The sequence below is a fragment of the Canis lupus genome, chromosome 27, assembly GCF_003254725.2.
Source record: "Canis lupus dingo isolate Sandy chromosome 27, ASM325472v2, whole genome shotgun sequence".
Taxonomy (NCBI): domain Eukaryota; kingdom Metazoa; phylum Chordata; class Mammalia; order Carnivora; family Canidae; genus Canis; species Canis lupus.
The window spans coordinates 737,069-755,708 of record NC_064269.1 but is presented as its reverse complement, the minus strand read 5'-3'; the positions used below and the strand labels follow the sequence as shown (position 1 = coordinate 755,708).

At 56.2% G+C, this 18,640-nt stretch overlaps 1 protein-coding gene across 1 annotated transcript; it reads right to left on the bottom strand.

Annotated features, from left to right (window-relative positions):
• Window positions 1-14,049: 14,049 nt before the first annotated feature.
• On the bottom strand, window positions 14,050-16,907 carry LACRT (lacritin). Its single transcript, XM_049102899.1, has 5 exons — window positions 16,748-16,907; window positions 15,435-15,473; window positions 14,886-14,990; window positions 14,518-14,619; window positions 14,050-14,191 (listed from the first exon to the last, which is right to left on the bottom strand). Exons 1-5 carry the CDS (start codon window positions 16,803-16,805, stop codon window positions 14,139-14,141), a joined length of 357 nt encoding a protein of 118 aa, XP_048958856.1. The 5' UTR covers window positions 16,806-16,907; the 3' UTR covers window positions 14,050-14,138.
• Window positions 16,908-18,640: the final 1,733 nt, after the last annotated feature.

The following is an 18,640-nucleotide window of genomic DNA, read 5'->3' as shown; positions in this document are numbered from 1 at the left end:
ATGTCCTGGGCCCAAGGCGGATGCTCACCTGTGAGCCCTGCCCCCCCCCCCCCCCCCAGTGCTCCAGGTCGTGCTTATTTTGTCACTTCCAGGTGAGTTGCCCTGAGCAGCGGGGACTCAGGTGACCGCAGAGAATCTGCCCTATCTGGACCCAGCTGGGAGGCCTTGGGGGGCAGGTGCATGTGGCCACCCTCCCCCCCCAACTGATTCCAGGAGGACACACCAACGACAGCGGTGAGAACCCGTTACTTCTTGTTCTTCAGCTGAAAATGGGGATCTCATCTTTTGGTCCCTTTTTGCAAGGATTGATCGAGTGACTGTGCATAAAGCACTGAGGAATGCGTTTCTCCATTTCCTGTTTGGAAACCTATTTCTTATTTCCTTGGGCCCCACAGCAGGTGCTGTAACGATCAGCCCCTCTGGATAGGATATGGCCTCTCTGTAGGTCCCGAATGGCCAAATATCTGCAACTGGGAGGCTGCTGGGAGGCCCAGCTGCGCTGACCCCAGGCGCCCTCCTCCCTGCACCCCTGCTCTCCAGACGTACCTGTGGTCGGTGCACATCGTAGGCCCACCTGTAGGCCCAGGGTTGGGAAAAGAGGAAGCTACTCTGCCTCGAGGGCTTTCCCTCTTAGCTGTCCCCTCCCCACCACAGCAGCAACGGGGAGGGCGGAGCAGAGGGTGGGGAAAGGCAGGCTCTGGGCCCAAGGAGATCCCGGCTCGGCTCATGACCCAGCCCAGGCGGTCGCCTCAGCGATGGAGCCACCCCGGCGGCGCCCCACGCTTTTCCCTCTTTGAGGTTAATATGCATTTTGTTGGAAGGTCCAGGCCACGCAAATGCCCTGCTCCTCACCGAACCGTCACCAGTCGGCTCTAGCCCCTCATTGACGCCTCCTGGGAGACTTGCTGGTTGGGTGATGGCTGCCCCATGGGGATCTTCTAGTTCATTCCTCCCTCTGCGTTCATTCGCTGTCATTCCGCTGTAAGAAAAATCTTTCTCCAGTCCCCGTCCGTGCATTCATTTATGTCATTACGGGCTCACGACTCCCTATTTCGCCAATGAATTATGATTTTGTTACTATTATTATGATCTTTTATAACGTTCTTCTCCATCAAACGTGGTTAGTCTGTGACAAGCCGGCGGTAGTGGGGGTGCACCAGCCTCCCGGTTCGCCCCTGGGTTCTTCCGTCGTGTCTCCACCCCTCTTTGAGCACTTTTTCCTCTTGTGGCCCAAGAACGCCTTCCAGACGCGACGTCGTCCTATTTCTCCGAACTCTGCTCCCTTCATGGTATTTAGAACAAAGATTCGGGGCTTTAGGGGCCCCCGGAGGGCTCAGCGGTGGAGCATCTGCCTGCCTTCGGCCCAGGGCGTGACCCCGGGGTCCTGGGTCGAGTCCCCGTCGGGCTCCCTGCATGGGGCCTGCTTCTCCCTCTGCCTGTGTCTCTGCACCTCTCTCTCTCTCTGGGTCTCTTGTGCATAAATAAATAAAATCCAAAAAAAAAAAAAAAAGATATGGGTCCAGGGTGCTCCATGTTCTTGAGACGTCAGTGCTTCCAGGCCCTTCCGTGGTCACAGCGGGGGACGAGGCGCGTGTATGGACCTACCTGTGTACGTGTATGTAGGTGCGTTCGTACAACACGTGCCCGTTTACATCGACGTGGATTTCTACATCTATTTGTATATATCCTGAAAACTGAGTTCTTTTTCTCTTTTAAACATTGATTTATTTGGGAGAGACAGAGAGTGGGAGCATGCACGAGTGGGGGAAGGGGCAGAGGCAGAGCGTCCCGAGCAGAGCCCCGCTGAGTGCGGAGCCCATGGGGCGGGGGGGGGGGGGGGGGGGGGCTGCCTCTCATGACCCATGAGATCGCGAGCTGAGCCCAAGCTAGGAGTCAGGGGCTCTGCCGACTGGGTCACCCGGGTGCCCCTGAACACCGCGGCTCCTGTTGCGTCCAGCTTCAGTGTGGTCCCCGAGAGTCCGGGCCCACTCACCCGCAGCAGGTGGACTCCCCTCTGCGCCCCCTTGGGCTCTGATCCCCACGCCAGGCCCTGCCCCCCCTTCCCCCTGCCTCCCCGGGGCAGGCCCCCTCCTCATCTCTTTGCACTTGCACCACCCAGCTCGGCGCTCGGGCTGTCCCCAGTCCCCCCGGCCCACGGCCCACGCGGGCGCCTGTCTGGCCCGCCTCTGCCTGCCACTGGCTTTTGCACTGAATTATTCAGGGAGGAAGCCAGGAATGCGGCCAGGTGGCGGGGAAGACAAAATGAAACAGTGGCTTCGTCGCGGATCTGTCCCGTAGTCCACCGTTCGCAGCTCAGGGTTGCCTTGGGGCCGGCCTGAGGCTCTTCTGCATTTAACGCTGGGCCTCGTGCAGTTTCCCTCCCCTCGTAGCGCAGGTGCGCCCGGTACCGGTTTCACCTCAGCGCTGTCCCTCAGGTACGTTCCGCCGTGCGACCCGGGTTTCTTTCTTCCCTCTCGCGTGTGGCTCTGCGGATAGAACGTAAGACATTCATGGCTCGGTCACAGTCCCGTAGGGATGATCTTTGTAAAGGTCATGGTTATATGGTCACAACCGTATCTTCAGATGACGTCCCCAGTTCCGTGTTGATTCCCGCTGCCGGCCACGGTTAAGATCCCGGGCGGCTTCCGCTTGCCGCCCCTCTCTTTACCCTCTGGCTTTCGTGGATTATCATTACTTCTTGCAGCGATTCCCTTCGCGCTTCTGTTACTTGCTTCAGCAGGTTAAAAACAGTTCTTGATGCTCCGACTAGAAAAGTCACGCGTGTCAGCTTATTTATGCTGAGTCCCGCCTGCTTTTCCCCCCGCGTCTTCCCCACGCTGACCTCCGGTTACGTCCTCCTGGTTGACAGCACTTGCCTTCTGCCCCGTAACCATAAGGCCTGGACGTCTTCAGCTTCCTTCTTGCGCTGAAATGGATGCAGCCCTCGCAGCTGATCCTTTTACCTCATTTTCTCCGTTTATCTCTTGGCTCGCTGGGGTTCGTGTCTGAGAGTGTGTCTGCAAAGGGTTCCCAGGAGTGAAATTCCCTGAATTTGGCATCCTGGAAATATTTGTTGCCTTTAGCCTGGGACAATAGTTAGATTCAGTACAAAGTGCTTGGGTCTCACTCCCCCCCATCCCCCCCACCGAGGGCTTTAGGGATTTCTTTCTTTTTTTTTTTTAAGATTTTATTTATTTATTCATGAGAGACACAGAGAGAGAGAGAGAGAGGCAGAGACCATAGGCAGAGGGAGAAGCAGGCTCCATGCAGGGAGCCCGACGCGGGACTTGATCCCAGGACCCTGGGGTCACCCCCTGGGCTGCAGGCGGCCCTAAACTGCTGCGCCACCGAGGCTGCCTGCTTTCGGGATTTCTTCACTGTCTTTTGCTGGTGTGGTCTGGAGGCAACCGGAATATGTTCTTCCCCTCAGTGAATGTGTTGATAGTTTTGCCCGAATGCCCACCAACCCTTTCTTTATCTTCAAAGATAAAGAATTGTATTAGGCCAGTTCTCAGCATTGGTCTTTTTAAAAATTTAATTTGATTTATTTATCTGAGAGAAGAGTGAGCGAGCGAGAGAGAGAGAAAGTGAGCGGGAGCAGGGGTGCGGGGAGGGGACGTGCTCCGAGGGAGAGGGAGAAGCGGGCTCCCCGCGGAGCAAGGAGCCGACGTGGGGCCCCATCCCAGGACCCCGAGATCCTGGAGTGAACCCAAAGCAGATGCTTAACCGACTGAGCCACCCAGCGTTGGTCTTTTTGAACCATTTTTTCCGTTCAACCTACAGATTAAAGTTTTCTATTTTTAATTTTAATTTTTTGACTGCGGTAAAATACACATATCATAGAATTACCATAGAAACCACTTTTTAAAGACTTTTTATTTATTCATGAGACCCAGAGAGAGGCGGAGACACAGGCAGAGGGAGAAGCAGGCTCCATGCAGGGAGCCCGACGTGGGACTCGATCCCGGGATTCCAGGGTCATGCCCTGAGCCGAAGGCAGGTGCTCAACTGCTGAGCCACCCCCAGGCGTCCCATTTAAAAATAATTTTTTAATTTAGAAACCACTTTCACTGTAAGATCACTGGTGTTACTTTCAGTAGTTGCGAAAGGCATCTGCAGAGCTTGTCCATCTTGCACAACCGCAACTCTACACCCAGCGCCCGGCTCCTGGGGCGCCCTCCCCCAGCGAGACTCCAGTTTTCTTCTATTTTTAAGGAGCGCTGTCTTCACTTATGTCCTCCTTTGCTGGGTGTTCTGTGTCTCGGGAGCGGAAAGCGCACACACGGCGGATCTGGTTACCAACAGGGCTCTCGAGCTCGCTGCTCCCGGTGCTCGTGTCCCTTAGAGAAGCGCCTGGTCAGCTGCGCGGGGCCGGCCCTCCGGGGGCTGCGCCAACATCCTCCCGCGGCTCGGTTCCAGTTTCAGGGAACTTGGCAGGATTTCTTCACCGAAAGCGTTCTTCGGGGTTGTAGTGCCTTCTGTTTTCATCCAAAATGGAACTTCCGTATCTGTGCTTATTGTTTTTGTGGTGATCGAGTCAGCTGGCTTCAGGGATGAGACGTTGGCAGAGGAGTCTTTACTCCCACTCTTTACATTTGGAATTATGCTACTAAGCGTTTTTTCCCCCATTAATTCGTATATGATTTATTTAGAATATGATCCTTATCTGCACATGAGCCATCCGTAACCCCAGGAAGCAGTAACACAACCACAAACCTGGAAATGAGCCTGTTTTAATAAAACAATGATTATTATTATTATTAATTATTTTGGTCATTTCACGAAAGTGGGGGGGGAGGTATAAAGCTGTGGTTAGCCTTCCACCTGGACGCAGATGGGTCTGCATGCACCTTGGCTGGTTTCCCTGCAGTGACAGTGCGGGCCCACCCCCCAAGCCAGATGGCCCACTCCCCCCAAGCCAGGTGACCCACCCCCCAAGCCAGGTGACCCACCCCCCAAGCCAGGTGACCCACCCCCCCAAGCCAGGTGGCCCACTCCCCCAAGCCAGGTGACCCACCCCCCAAGCCAGATGACCCACCCCCCCAAGCCAGGTGGCCCACTCCCCCAAGCCAGGTGACCCACCCCCCAAGCCAGGTGGCCCACTCCCCCCAAGCCAGGTGACCCACCCCCCAAGCCAGGTGACCCACCCCCCAAGCCAGGTGACCCACCCCCCCAAGCCAGGTGGCCCACTCCCCCAAGCCAGGTGACCCACCCCCCAAGCCAGATGACCCACCCCCCCAAGCCAGGTGGCCCACTCCCCCAAGCCAGGTGACCCACCCCCCAAGCCAGGTGGCCCACTCCCCCCAAGCCAGGTGACCCACCCCCCAAGCCAGGTGACCCACCCCCCAAGCCAGATGACCCACCCCCCAAGTCAGGTGGCCCACTCCCCCCAAGCCAGGTGACCCACCCCCCAAGCCAGGTGACCCACCCCCCAAGCCAGGTGACCCACCCCCCAAGCCAGGTGGCCCACTCCCCCCAAGCCAGGTGACCCACCCCCCAAGCCAGGTGACCCACCCCCCAAGCCAGATGACCCACCCCCCCAAGCCAGGTGGCCCACTCCCCCAAGCCAGGTGACCCACCCCCCAAGCCAGGTGGCCCACTCCCCCCAAGCCAGGTGGCCCACTCCCCAAGCCAGGTGACCCACCCCCCAAGCCAGGTGGCCCACTCCCCCAAGCCAGGTGACCCACCCCCCAAGCCAGGTGACTCACCCCCCAAGCCAGGTGGCCCACTCCCCCAAGCCAGGTGACCCACCCCCCAAGCCAGATGACCCACCCCCCAAGCCAGGTGGCCCACTCCCCCAAGCTAGGTGACCCACCCCCCAAGCCAGGTGGCCCACTCCCCCAAGCCAGGTGACCCACCCCCCAAGCCAGGTGGCCCACTCCCCCAAGCCAGGTGGCCCACTCCCCCCAAGCCAGGTGCCCCACCCCGCAAGCCAGGTGACTCACCCCCCAAGCCAGGTGCCCCACTCCCCCCAAGCCAGGTGGCCCACTCCCCGCAAGCCAGGTGAGCCACTCCCCCAAGCCAGGTGACCCACCCTGCCCAAGCCAGGTGACCCACCCCCCAAGCCAGGTGGCCCACTCCCCCCAAGCCAGGTGGCCCACTCCCCCAAGCCAGGTGCCCCACTCCTCCCAAGCCAGGTGACCCACCCCCAAGCCAGGTGGCCCACTCCCCCAAGCCAGGTGGCCCACTCTCCCCAAGCCAGGTGACCCACCCCCCCAAGCCAGGTGACCCACCCCCCCAAGCCATATGGCCCACCCCCCAAGCCAGGTGCCCCACTCCCCCCAAGCCAGGTGACCCACTCCCCCTAAGCCAGGTGACCCACTCCCCCAAGCCAGGTGACCCACCCCCAAGCCAGGTGACCCACTCCCCTAAGCCAGGTGCCCACTCTCCCCAAGCCAGGTGACCCACCCCCCAAGCCAGGTGACCCACCCCCAAGCCAGGTGACCCACTCCCCCAAGCCAGGTGGCCCACTCCCCCAAGCCAGGTGGCCCACTCCCCCCAAGCCAGGTGACCCACCCCCGCAAGCCAGGTGACCGTGCTGGGGTGGACAGGTCTCTCCACGAGGGGCGGCTGCCTGCGCGTGTTCCTCTGCGAGGCCACACTCTCCGGGGCTGAGGAGGCTCCATCTGGGCTGCAGGTTCTCTGACACGGCGTCTGGGGAAGCTGGTCCCCTGCATCAGGCTTGTCGTGATCACTGCGCCTCCAAACGCACCTCGGGTTGGATGTGAGGTCCTTGAGATTTCTTCCCCTGTGGGGCCAGAGGACCTGGGCTGGGTGGGGGTGCTGGAAGGCAGGTGCCCCCAGAGTCGGGGGAGCGGGTGTTAGTGCAGAAGATGGGAGGAACGTTGTGTGCGGGTCCGGGCCTCCGGGGTTGGCTCCTACATGACTCCCCGACTCCCCGTTTGCTACACAGACCCCCTGCTAAGCGTCTCTTACCTACAGAGTATTGGAGACACCGGGATGGCTCCTGGATCCAGACCTGCCTCCCCCAGCTTCCTGTCTGGTGAAGATGTAGCACAGGTGCCAAAAGTGGTCTGAGACTAGGGACGTATAGTGTAAACCCCCGAGGGTTGGGTTTTCTCTTTCTCGTCATGCAAGTGCCCGACGTAAGCTTTGACAGGCGCAGCATCACCTCCAGGAGGCTTCCGCTTCCAAGAGGATTGTCTCCAACACGCACGTTGCCAGGCACCGGGCTACACAGAGAGCGAGCCTGCTTTCTCGCACGCCAGGCTCCTGATTCAGAGCTCTCGTGGGTTCCATGACGGACCATTTGCGCAGCTGGTGTTTTCTGTCCCAGGACTTTAAATTCCCGCTCTTATATTTTAGGTTCACCAATGAAGAGTGAGCCTATGAAGCCCTAGGTCCCCACCCTTGACCCCAGTAAAAGCAGACCCCCAGGCCTGCATGCTCTTTCTTCCCCACGGCCTTGCTGGGTGGCCCAGCATTTTCAGGTTTCATAAGTCAGAAAGCTTTGATTCGTCTTCCAAGTTTCACGATGTTATTGCCGACGGGCATCTTGCAATCATAATAAGAAGCACAAGGGCTCCACGTGGGTTACCGATAGGCTGAGACCTGCACAAAACTAGAGGATGGACAAATAGATTTCACAGGATGAGAATGGAGAGGCAGGTGAAAGTGGCAATTCATTCAATTTTTCGGCTAATATGTATTGAGAGCCTGTTACGTTCTGGAAAGTGTTTTAGGCACTGGGGCTATATCAGTGAGAAGAACGGAAACCCCTGTCCTCACAGTGCTTACATTCTGGTGAAGAAAACAGGCAGGTGAGTAAATTACATAGGATACAAGAGGGTGAGAAGGGCTGCAAGGTGAGCAGACTCTAGGGACCTGCATTACAGCCTGGTGCCTGTAGTGAACAATACCGTGCCATGCGCTTAGCTTGTAAAGAGGGTGGATCCAGTGCTAAGATGCTAAGTGCTCTTAACACACACATGCACGCATGCACACACACGGCAAGTGGACACAAAAATCTTTTGGAGATGGGCAGCCCCAGTGGCTCAGCGGTTGAGCATCTGCCTTCAGCCCAGGGCATGACCCTGGAGTCCCAGGATCGAGTCCTGCATCGGGCTCCCTGAATGGAGCCTACTTCTCCCCCTGCCTGTGTCTCTGCCTCTCTTTCTCTGTGCCTCTCATGAATAAATAAATAAAATCTTAAAAAAAAAAGAAATCCTTTGGAGATATGTTTATTACCTTGATTGTGGGATGGTATCATGGGTGTATGCATATGTCCAAACTCGCCAAAATGTTTACATTGAATATGTGCCATTTTTTTTGGTGCATTAAATAATACCTCAAAAAAAGCTGACAAGAAGAAAAAGATGTGCTAAGGACAAAAATAAAGTTGGGAACATATGGGAGGAAAGTGGCAATTTCTTTTCTTTCTTTTTTAAAGATTTTATTTATTTATATGAAAGGGAGAGAGAGTGAGCCAACGAGCACAGGAGCGAGGGGAGGGGCAGAGGGAGAAGCAGACTCTTCCCGCTGAGCAGGGAGGCCAATGTGGGGCTTGATCCCAGGACCCCAGGATCATGACCTGAGCTGAAGGCAGATGCTTAACCGACCGAGCCACCCAGTCGCCCCAAGAAAGTGGCAATTTTAGATGGGCTGGCCAGGAAAGGCTTCTCTGAAAAAGTGGTATTTGAACAAAGACCTGAAGTTAGTGAGGTAGTGAGCCATGCGGATTGTATGACAGACGTTAATATACATCGTTTGCAATTATTTAAACCCTGAATAAAAGTTCTAGATGCCAAACTTATTCAATGAGATCAGCATTACCTTGATTCCAAAACCAAAGACTGCACTAAAAAGGAGCATTAAAGGCCAATATTCCTGATGAATGTGGATACAGAAATTCTCGACAAGACACTAGCTAATTGAATCCAATAGTACTGTTAAAGGGATTATTCACCATGATCAGGAATTCATTCCTGGGGATCCCTGGGTGGCTCAGTGGTTTAGCGCCTGCCTTCAGCCCAGGGCGTGATCCTGGAGACCTGGGATCAAGTCCTGTGTCTGGCTCCCTGCATGGAGCCTGCTTCTCCCTCTGCCTGTGTCTCTGCCTTTCTCTCTCTTTCTCTGTGTCTCTCATGAATAAATAAATAAAATCTTAAAAAAAAAAAAGGAATTCATTCCTGGGCTGCAGGGGTGGTTCAACATCCGCAAATCAATCAATGTGATGCACCACATTAATAAAAGGAAGGACAAGAACCATCTGAGCCTCTCAATATAGATGCAGAAAAAAACCTTTGACAAAATACAGCATCCTTTCCTGATAAAAACCTTCAGGAAAGTAGGGATAGATGGAACATACCTCAACATCATAAAGGCCATATATGAAAGACCCACAGCTAACATCATCTTCAATGGGGAAAAACTGAGAGCTTTTCCCCTAAGGTCAGGAACACGCCAGGGATGTCCACTCACTACTGTTGTTCCGCACGGCCCTGTAAGTCCTGGCCTCAGCAGTCGGACAACACGAAGAAATAAAAGGCATCCAAATGGGCAACGACGAAGTCAAACATTCACTATTTGCAGACAACATGATTCTCTATATAGAAAACCCGGAGGATGCCACCAAACGTTGCTAGAACTGATACGTGAACTCATCAAAGTCACAGCACATAAAGTCAACATACAGAAAGAGAAAGCAAGGAATTGACCTCATTTACAATTGCACCAAAACCCATAAGATACCTGGGAATAAACCTAATCAAAGAGGTAAAAGATCTGTACACTGAAAACTATAGAACACTCATGAAAAAAATGGAAGACACAAAGAAATGGAAAAACATTCCGTGCTCATGGATCGAGAGAACAAATATCGTTAAGATGTCTCTACCTACCCCGAAACAATCTATACACTTAATGCAATCCCTGTAAAAATGCCACCAGCCTTTTCCACAGAGCTAGAACACATGCTCCTAAAATTTGTATGGAAACTAGAAAAGACCCTGATTAGCCAAAAATGTTGTTGAAAAAGAATAGCAAAGCAGGAGGCATCGCAATTCCAGACCTCAAACTCTATTACAAAACTGGAGTCATCAGGACGGTGTGGTCCTGGCACAAAAACAGACACACAGAGCAGTTGGACAGAACGGAGAACCCAGAAATGGGCCCCGAACTCTAAGGTCTACTAATCGCCAACAAAGTCTGAAAGAACATCCAGTGGGAAAAAGACAGTCTCTTCAACAAATGGTGTTGGGAAAACTGGACAACCACACGCAGAAACTGGACCAGGTTCTCACACCATATACAAAAAATAAAAAAAAAAAAAATTCAAAATAGATGAAAGATCTCAATGTAAGAAAGGAAAGCGTCAGAACCCTAGAGGAGAACACAGGCAGCAACCTCCTTGACCTCAGCCTCAGCAACTTCTTACTAGACGCGTCTCCCGAGGCAAGGAAAACAAGAGCAAAAATGAACTATTGGGGCGTCGTCAAGAAAAAGAAGCTTCTGCATGGGGAAGGAGACAGTCAACAAAGCTAAAAGGCAACCTACGAAATGAGAGAAGATATTTGCAGATGACATCAGAGGATCTAAAATCTATAAGGAACTAATGGGTAAAGAAGACGTGTGATATACGATGGAATATTCCGCAGCCGTTAGAAAGGACGGGTGCCCACCACTGGCTTTGACGTGGATGGAACTGGAGGGGATTAGCTGAGTGAAGGGAGTCAGTCGGAGAAGGACAATCATCATATGGTTTCACTCATACGGGGAATAGAAGAAATAGAGGGATGATAGGGGAAAGGAGGGAAAATGAGTGGGAAAAATTAGAGAGGGAGACAAGCCACGAGCGACACCTAACTCTGAAAAACAAAGGGTTGTGGAAGGGGAGGTGGGCGGGGGAACGGGGTGACTGGGGGACCGGCACTGAGGGGGGCGCTGGACCGGATGAGCATTGGGTGTTATTCTGTATGTTGGTAAATTGAATTTAAATTAAAAAATGTAGGAAAACAACAAAACAAAACAAAATCGATGAAGAATTTATCAAACTCAACACACATAATAATCCAGTTAAGAAATGGGCAGAAGACGTGAATAGACCCTTTTCCAGAGAAGAGATCCAGATGGCTACGGGCACACGAAGGGATGCTCAGCATCTCTCATCACCAGGGACCTACGGCCCAAAACCACGAGGAGGTGGCCCCGTGTGCTTGTCGGGAAGCCTGAGATGAGCGACTCGGGGAACAGCAGGTGGCGGCGGGGGCCTGGAGGGGAGGGGCTGTCGCTGGGAACGCAGGCTCGCGTGGCCACTCTGGAAAGCAGTCGGGAGTTTCCTCTAAAAAGTCAGAAATAGAGCTACCGTGAGACCTACCAAGTGTACCATTAGGTGTTTACGCAAAGGACACAGAAGTGCTGATTGCAAGGGGCACGCGCACCCGCGCCTGTCGCAGGGCTGTCGGCAGCCGCCAGGTCACGGGAGAAGCCCGAAGTCCCTGGAGCGATGATGCCCGGACGGAGACGGGCTGTGCGTGTGCGTGTGCGGGGGAACAGTGCTCGGCCGCCCCGAGGAAAGAGATCTTGCCGTTTGCAACAATGTGGGTGGGACTAGAGGGTATGATGCCAAGTGAAATAAGTCAAAGCAAGGCAAACAGCGTGGGATTTCACTCGTATGTGGAATTTAAGAAACAGAATAGGAGAACATAGGAGGAGGGAAGGAAACATCAAATAAGATAAAGACGGAGAGGGAGACAAACCATAGGGTCGCTGAAGGGGAGGTGGGTGAGGGGACGGGCTGAGTGGGTGACGGGCACCAAGAGGGGCGCTCGGGATGAGCACCGGGTGTCGGATGTGGGTGACGGATCATTGGATTCTGATCCCAAAACCAGTGCTGCGCTGTATGTTAAATTACTTTAAATTGAAAAAAATTATATATGGGGCCCCTGGGTGGCTCAATGGTTGAGCATCTGCCTTGGGCTCAGGGCGTGACCCCGGGGTCCTGGGATCGAGTCCCGCATCGGGCTCCCCGCAGGCAGGGAGCCTGCTTCTCCCTCTGCCTGTGTCTCTGCTTCTCTCTCTCATAAATAAACAAAATCTTTTTTTTTAAATAAACAAATCTTAAAAAAAATCATATATCTCGGCGTGCCTGGCTGGCTCAGTCAGTGGACCTTGCGACTCTTGGTATCGGAGTCGTGAGTTTGAGCCCCACGTTGGGTGCAGAGCCTACTTAAAAAAAATAAAATCAATTAAAATAAAAAAAATGTCTAGATGCTAGCCTCAAGATGTGTGAAGGGGTAATTGGTTAAAAAAGTTTTTTTTTTTTTTAGAACAAACTATCAGAAAGAGAAATTAAGAAAACAATGCTGTTTACGATAGCATCAGAAAGGACAAAAATTAAAAAAAATAAAAAAAACAAACAAAAAAACAAAACAAAAAAGAAGGAACAAAAATAACAAAAATACTCAGGAATACATGTACAAAAAAAAAAAAAAAAAGGAACACATGTACCGAAGGTGGTGAAAGGTTTGTGCCGTGAAAGCTCTAGGACACGCGTGTCAACGTGGCAGATGTTATTCAGCCACAAGGAAAAGGGAAATCCTGCCTTTTGCGTCCGCGTGGGTGGAGCCTGAGGGCCTCACGCTAAGGGAGAGAAGTCGGAGAAAGACAAGGACTGTAGGATTCCGCTTCGGTGGGATCCGGAAACCTCCGGCTTGTAGGAACAGAGCGGGGATGGGGGTTGCCAGAGCCTGGGAGGCGGGGCAATGAGGCCCGGGGTCACAGACTCTGAGCTTCTGGTTATAGGATGAAGCCGGGAGCTGACGGGAGGATGGGTTTGGGGTTGGGAGCGTGTGTTAGCTGCCCAGGGTTTCCCGCCGTGAGGCCGAATGGACGATTCTGAATCGTGCTGCCCCCTTCTAGGGCCTGCTGGCCACCCTCGGTCCTGAGCCCACTGTCTCGTGGCCGTCGCCTCTCGGGCGATCGGGGTCCAAGCTCCTCTCATAGAAGGACGATGGCCACATTGGACGAGGGGCCCCGCACCGCCCGGTAGGACTTCGCTCCTTACAGCTGCAAGGACCCGATTTCCAATAAGGTCACCTCCCGAGGTGCCAGGGGTTCGGGCTTCCACAGAATCATTTTTGGGGACACAGAAAGAGGGTGGCAGTCTACGGGGGTGGGGAGTGGCTGACCCAGTGGTGATTAGAATCGGCACTTGGGGGGCCTCCGACTGGAGGGTGTGCGGTCGTGGAGGGGTCACGGAGAAGGGACATGCCTTCCTTTTTTCATTTAAAACTGGGTCTAGGGACTCCCTGTAGGGCTCAGAGGTTTGGCACCTGCCTTTGGCCCATGGTGTGACCCTGGAGACCTGGGATCGAGTCCCGCATCGGGCTCCCTGCATGGAGCCTGCTTCTCCCTCTGCCTGGGTCTCTGCCTCTCTCTGTGTCTCTCATGAATAAATAAATAAAAAATCTTAAAAAAATAATAAAACCGGGTCCAGGTCGGATGCGCTCGCCTCCAGGGCCGCGGGAGGGGTGTCGGGCAGGGTGGGGAAGGGCCATGAGGGGCTGGGCTGCGGGATCTGGGGTGCCAACTCGGGCAGAGGCCCGGGGGCAGGTGGCCGGGCTCCTCCGCAGCTCGCGGGGTGCAGCGCGTGACGGGCGGTCCTGGCTCGGGGGAGGGAAGCAGGGGTGCAGGAGGAGCCCGTGCATCCCTGTCCCGGGTCCAGCTGGCCTCTCTAGGCGGCTCCTTATGTTCCTGACCCGACCCTACGGGCGTGGCCGTGGCCGTGGCGGTGGAGAAGGTGTGAGTGGAGGGCAAGGGGGCACCAGAATGTGGCTTTAATAGGGTGACTCAGGCTTTGACCGTCTTCCCAAGGACAAATCCTGCTGCTTTGGAGACTGGTTTGATTTCTGGAAACACCCGAATGTCACTGGGCGCCGCAGTGAGGGGTTGGACTGGGGAAGAGGCCCAGCGCGTGTGGCCGTGGCTCTGCGTGGGCTAAAGGGCTCGCCGCCCGGCCTCTGGGCTTTGGGGAGGGCTCCGCTCTCCGTCTCCCCGGGGCCCACCCCACAGAGCACAGACACAGGCGAGTGGGATGCTTTAGTTTAATCACCTGGGGCTGCGGCGCAGCTGAGGCCTGGAGTCCTGGGACCCCTCCTCTTCGGCGTCTCAGACTCCATCTAATTGAATTGTGGAACAAGCTTTTTCAGATTTCGTCCAAATTCGGCTCCACCTAGGAGGATGCAGAGGTTGGGATGCGGCCCAGGGGCCCCCCGGCCCCGGCTCCACCCTGTGCATCGCCCTCAGCCCTGTCTTCTGCTTTCCAACCTCACGCGGCCCCCGGGACCCCCCTTCCCCACCTGGGCAGGATCTCAGGCTGCAGCTCAGACCCCAGGTGCAACCTGGCATCATGCAACCGCATGGCTCGAGTGTGGATGAGAAACTGGAGACTTTTGAAAGAGGGAAGTTTCCGGGGGGGGGGGGGGCGGCTGCAGGGGCCCCGATGCCGGGTGCCGGGTGCTCCTGTTCCCACAAGGCTTTGCCCTGGGATGCACTCACGGTCATAAAGATTTTTCCTGAATTGACGTCCCTTATCCAGCCTTTTTTCTGCTCCTTCTAGGCCATGTCCCGCGAGCGTGAGACCTCTGCTTACCAGGGATTCTAATTGGGGAGCAGAAGAATGACTTTAGCAGAAAACTCCCGCTTTCCCCTCCCGCCCCTCACGAGACGTGGTCGCTCTTCCCCGCGGGGAAGGGGGGGCCGGGGGAGAAACCACGCAGGCTGCAAGCCACCCCGCAGAGCTCCGGGTCGGGGTGCACGTGCGCCCCCCGCTGTGCTTGTCCCCAGGCTCGTCTCCATGGGCCAAGCGCCAGCGGCCCCCCGACACCCCTCTGGGCTGTCGCCTGCCCTCAGACGGAGAAGCTCACTCAGTGGGCTCTGGTCCTCTCCATGCGGGGTAGAGCCCTCGGGCTCCTGGGCCGCCTTTTGGGGCGCAGCGGGGTCCGCGGCGGGTGTCGAGCCTCCGGGGTCGGCTGCAGACAGTGCAATTTGTTGATTTTAGCAAAGTCAGAGCGTGTCCTAGCTTGGAAGGAGCGGCAGGGCCCCGGGACACCGACGATGCACCGATGCACCGGCCCCGGGTCCGGTAAGGTCTCTACCCTCGAGGCCTTGCTGGGGCTGAGTGCCCCCGCCTCCAACCCCTGCAGGGAGCCCCTAACCCTCAGCAGGACGGTCCCAGGAGGTGCGGCCTGCACGGGAAGAGGTCACGGGGGTGGGGGTGGGGGTGGGGGGAGCTCTCACGGTGGGGCCGGTGCCCCCGTGAACGCCTCCAGGGCTCCTCCTGCCTGTGAGGGCGACGATGATGAGCTAGCAGTGTGCACCCTGCCGGGGCCCTTCCCTCGCCTCCGGCCTCCACCCCATCCCGGGTGCTGGCCTCTCCCCTTGAAGGCAGAGCCCGAAGGGAGGGAAGGACTCACCGGCCACAGCCCCTGGGGCAGGATCTGAGGAGTCACCTTCTGCAGTGGGAGAAAGAGGCGGCCGTGAGGACTGAACCTGACCCACGCGAGCCCATCCCGCCTCCCGCGCCTTATCCTTGGCCCTTGGGAGAGTTTGTGGGCTCAAGGAGACACGCTTCCCTCCTGGTCCTACTCGCCCATCGGCGGATCCACAGGGGCGGTCTTTCTGGTGTTTGACCCGTCCTACGTCCTACGGCTGTTGGAAGCCGGTTCTCCCCATTGCCTCTGGCCTGTGAGGATGGCCTGAGATCCCCGCGGGGAACCGGCAGTGCTTGGAGGCACTCAGGGCCCCCCTGGCAGACGGGACAGCGCAGGGGCCGTGGGTCATGCCTGAATGGTTTCTGGGCTCGGACCCAAGCCCTCATTCTCTTTATCCTTTCAGCACGATGTTCATGCCAAGCTCTCTGCTAAGTGGAGGGGGGTTCAGTGCCCAGGACGTGGGAAGACCCCGCCCTGACCCAGCTCCCACTCCAGGACATAGTCACGGGGTCACAGCGTGATGGTGCCGGAAGGGCAAGCACAGAGGGGTGTGATAAGGGGTCTAAGTTTTCCTACATTTGCATGGAAGGCTTTTCTTGAGGAATTGCCATCTACACTGACATGTGACGGATGAGACAGCATCGGGCCGGGGACACTCGGGGTTGGCTGCGGGGAGGGGACAGGGAGGGGAAAGGACTCCAGGCAGAGGCAAGAGCAAGAAGGAAGGTCCCCGGGTTCGAGGAGCAGCAGGGCCGTCCCGGCCTGAATAGTGCTTTTTGGACTCTTCTCCGAAAGAGGCATCCTGAGACCCAAGGCCACGGGCAAGAAGGAAGGTCCCCGGGTTCGAGGAGCAGCAGGGCCGTCCCGGCCTGAATAGTGCTTTTTGGACTCTTCTCCGAAAGAGGCATCCTGAGACCCAAGGCCACGGGCACGCGGAGTATGGGCTGGATTTCGGCCCCCGCTGCTTCCTGCCTGGTGCTCTTGTGCAAGGGGACAACCCGCCCAGCTGTGTGCGTGGCCCGGAAGCCCCACAGGAAGGCCAGGTGGCCGGAGCACAGTGGCAAAGGACGGCGCGTGAAGAGATGAACCGGGAGACCAGGCACAGCCGGGGGGCTCCTGGGTCCCCACCCGGGGAGTAAAGGGCCTGCGGGTAGAAAGCTGGCGGCAGGGGTCAGTCCCTGGCAGGGGCAGGAGGAGCCAGCACCCCGCTGGGAGAATCAGAGAGGAACGAAGCCTGGAGGTAAGCCCCGGGGTGTCGGGGCTCCGGGGTGCTGCAGGGGGACGGCCGTACTCACCGGCAGAGACCAGGGCCCCCGCCAGAGCCGCCAGCCAGAGGAGAGCCGAGAATCTCATGCTGTGGGACGACGCGGGAGCTGCACCCACAGAATCCTCAGAGGGTCCGAGAATGCCCGTGATGGGGCTGCCGGGCCCTTTTAAGGATCCCAAGGGCCAATGGGAACCCAGTTGGGAGGCGTGTGACTTCCGTGTCCTCCTCCTCCCCTTCTTCCCCAAACTGTCACGCGCTGAGCCAACACGGGCTAGGTGGGGCCGGTGGCCACCTGGCATCCGTGCCGGGAGGTCCTTCCGCTGCCGACTTCCAGCCGTCCTTTTCCTCCTTCCTTTCTTCTTCGTCCCACTTGCCCTACGGGTCCCGTCTCTGAGGTCTCAGGGACCCGGTGCAGAGCCAGTTTTCTTCTGGGGGAAATTCTGGAATGCGTCTGTCGGGGGTTTCGGGAGGACCGGCAGCTTCCCAGGAGGAGGTTGGGTGGGTCTGGGAGGTCACGTTGTCTACGTCTTGCCTTGATGCGCACAGGACTCAGTGGGGGCCTTGAGGGTTTCCCCAACACCTCCTTCCCCAGGAGGCCACACTATTTGGGGACTGAGTCCATGGCTCCTTCCTCCTCTTGAGGGGACAGCTTTGGGGGCACAAGTGACTTCTTTAGACTTGTCCCCTGCTCTCGGAGCCATTATCTACCTGCCAGGGGGAGCTCCCCAAACTCCACGTGGGTCCCGTCAACCTCCATCTTCAGGCCCTACTGATGGGAGCCCACATTTCTGACGGGATCTTGTGATTCCAGGACCATGGTGGTTCCCCCAATTTGGAACTTGGTTCTCCCTTCAAGTGGGGAGCTGACCCATGGTGTGAACAGTCCAGAAAAGCAGACAATTCTCTTTGGCTTGGGATTTCTTCCTTCCTTGAGCTGGGATTCGAGAGGCCGGGGTTTCAAGTTCTGGCTTTGTCATTAGACATAGGGCAGTACGTGGTCCTGCCCTGAAGGACTTTAGGGTTTTCCTTTGCCATCCAGGAGTTACAGCTCCTAGGTGGAGGACTGGCGATGGAGATTGGGTAAGATAATGCACAGCTAAGCATTTCTTGAGACGATACGTTTCTAGGCAGATGTGTGGGATACTCGTAGTTTGCAGAGGGCTCCTCTTTCTGGGTGGGTTTGGCTCAGGCTGGTGCTAAGTGCTAAGTAGAATGAGGTCAAGTAGGAACAGGAGCCCATTGAGGCGCCGGTGGGTGGAGAATTGGGTCCCGGATACCAGTCTGTGGTTCTACATTTGCTCGGTGTTGGCTTTCCCTAGGCCCCGAGTGGTCCTGCAGGCTTTTCCGCCTCAAGGCTGCTCTGGAGGTTGGTGTGGAAAGGGGGTATCAGGAGGTTTATAACACGAGGGCGTGTAGGTGCCGGGGTTCAGGGCATTAGTCTCCTCTTGAGATAAAGGAAGAGAAAGCTGATAGGGTGGGACACCACAGGCATGAGGAGCGGGTCCTTTCGGGCCCTCCTTAGCTCTGCTTCATCCATCCTTGACTTCCAGGTAAGACGACAGTCACTTCGGGCAGCTGGTCGACTCCCAACGTGGTGGGTGGGAACCGGTTAATGTAACTGGTCGCCCACTACCCCCCTGTGTAATTTGATCGTTACGATTTATGTGGCATCTGATGGTGGCCAGTAGGTGAAGAAGAGGGGTGCATTGAATCACCCCAGGGATAGGACTTAGCATTGACCTGGGGGGGGGGGTGGCGGCCCGAGCGTGATGGGGAGACCCTGAGGGTCAGCAGAGAGTTTTGACTGTATCAGTGCCCTGGGATGTGTCCGTGTATACACGATAGTAGGACAGGCTCGGACTCTAGAGCCCAGTTTCCACGAGCACATCGGAAAAACCCAGCAGGAGCAAACTGATTATTT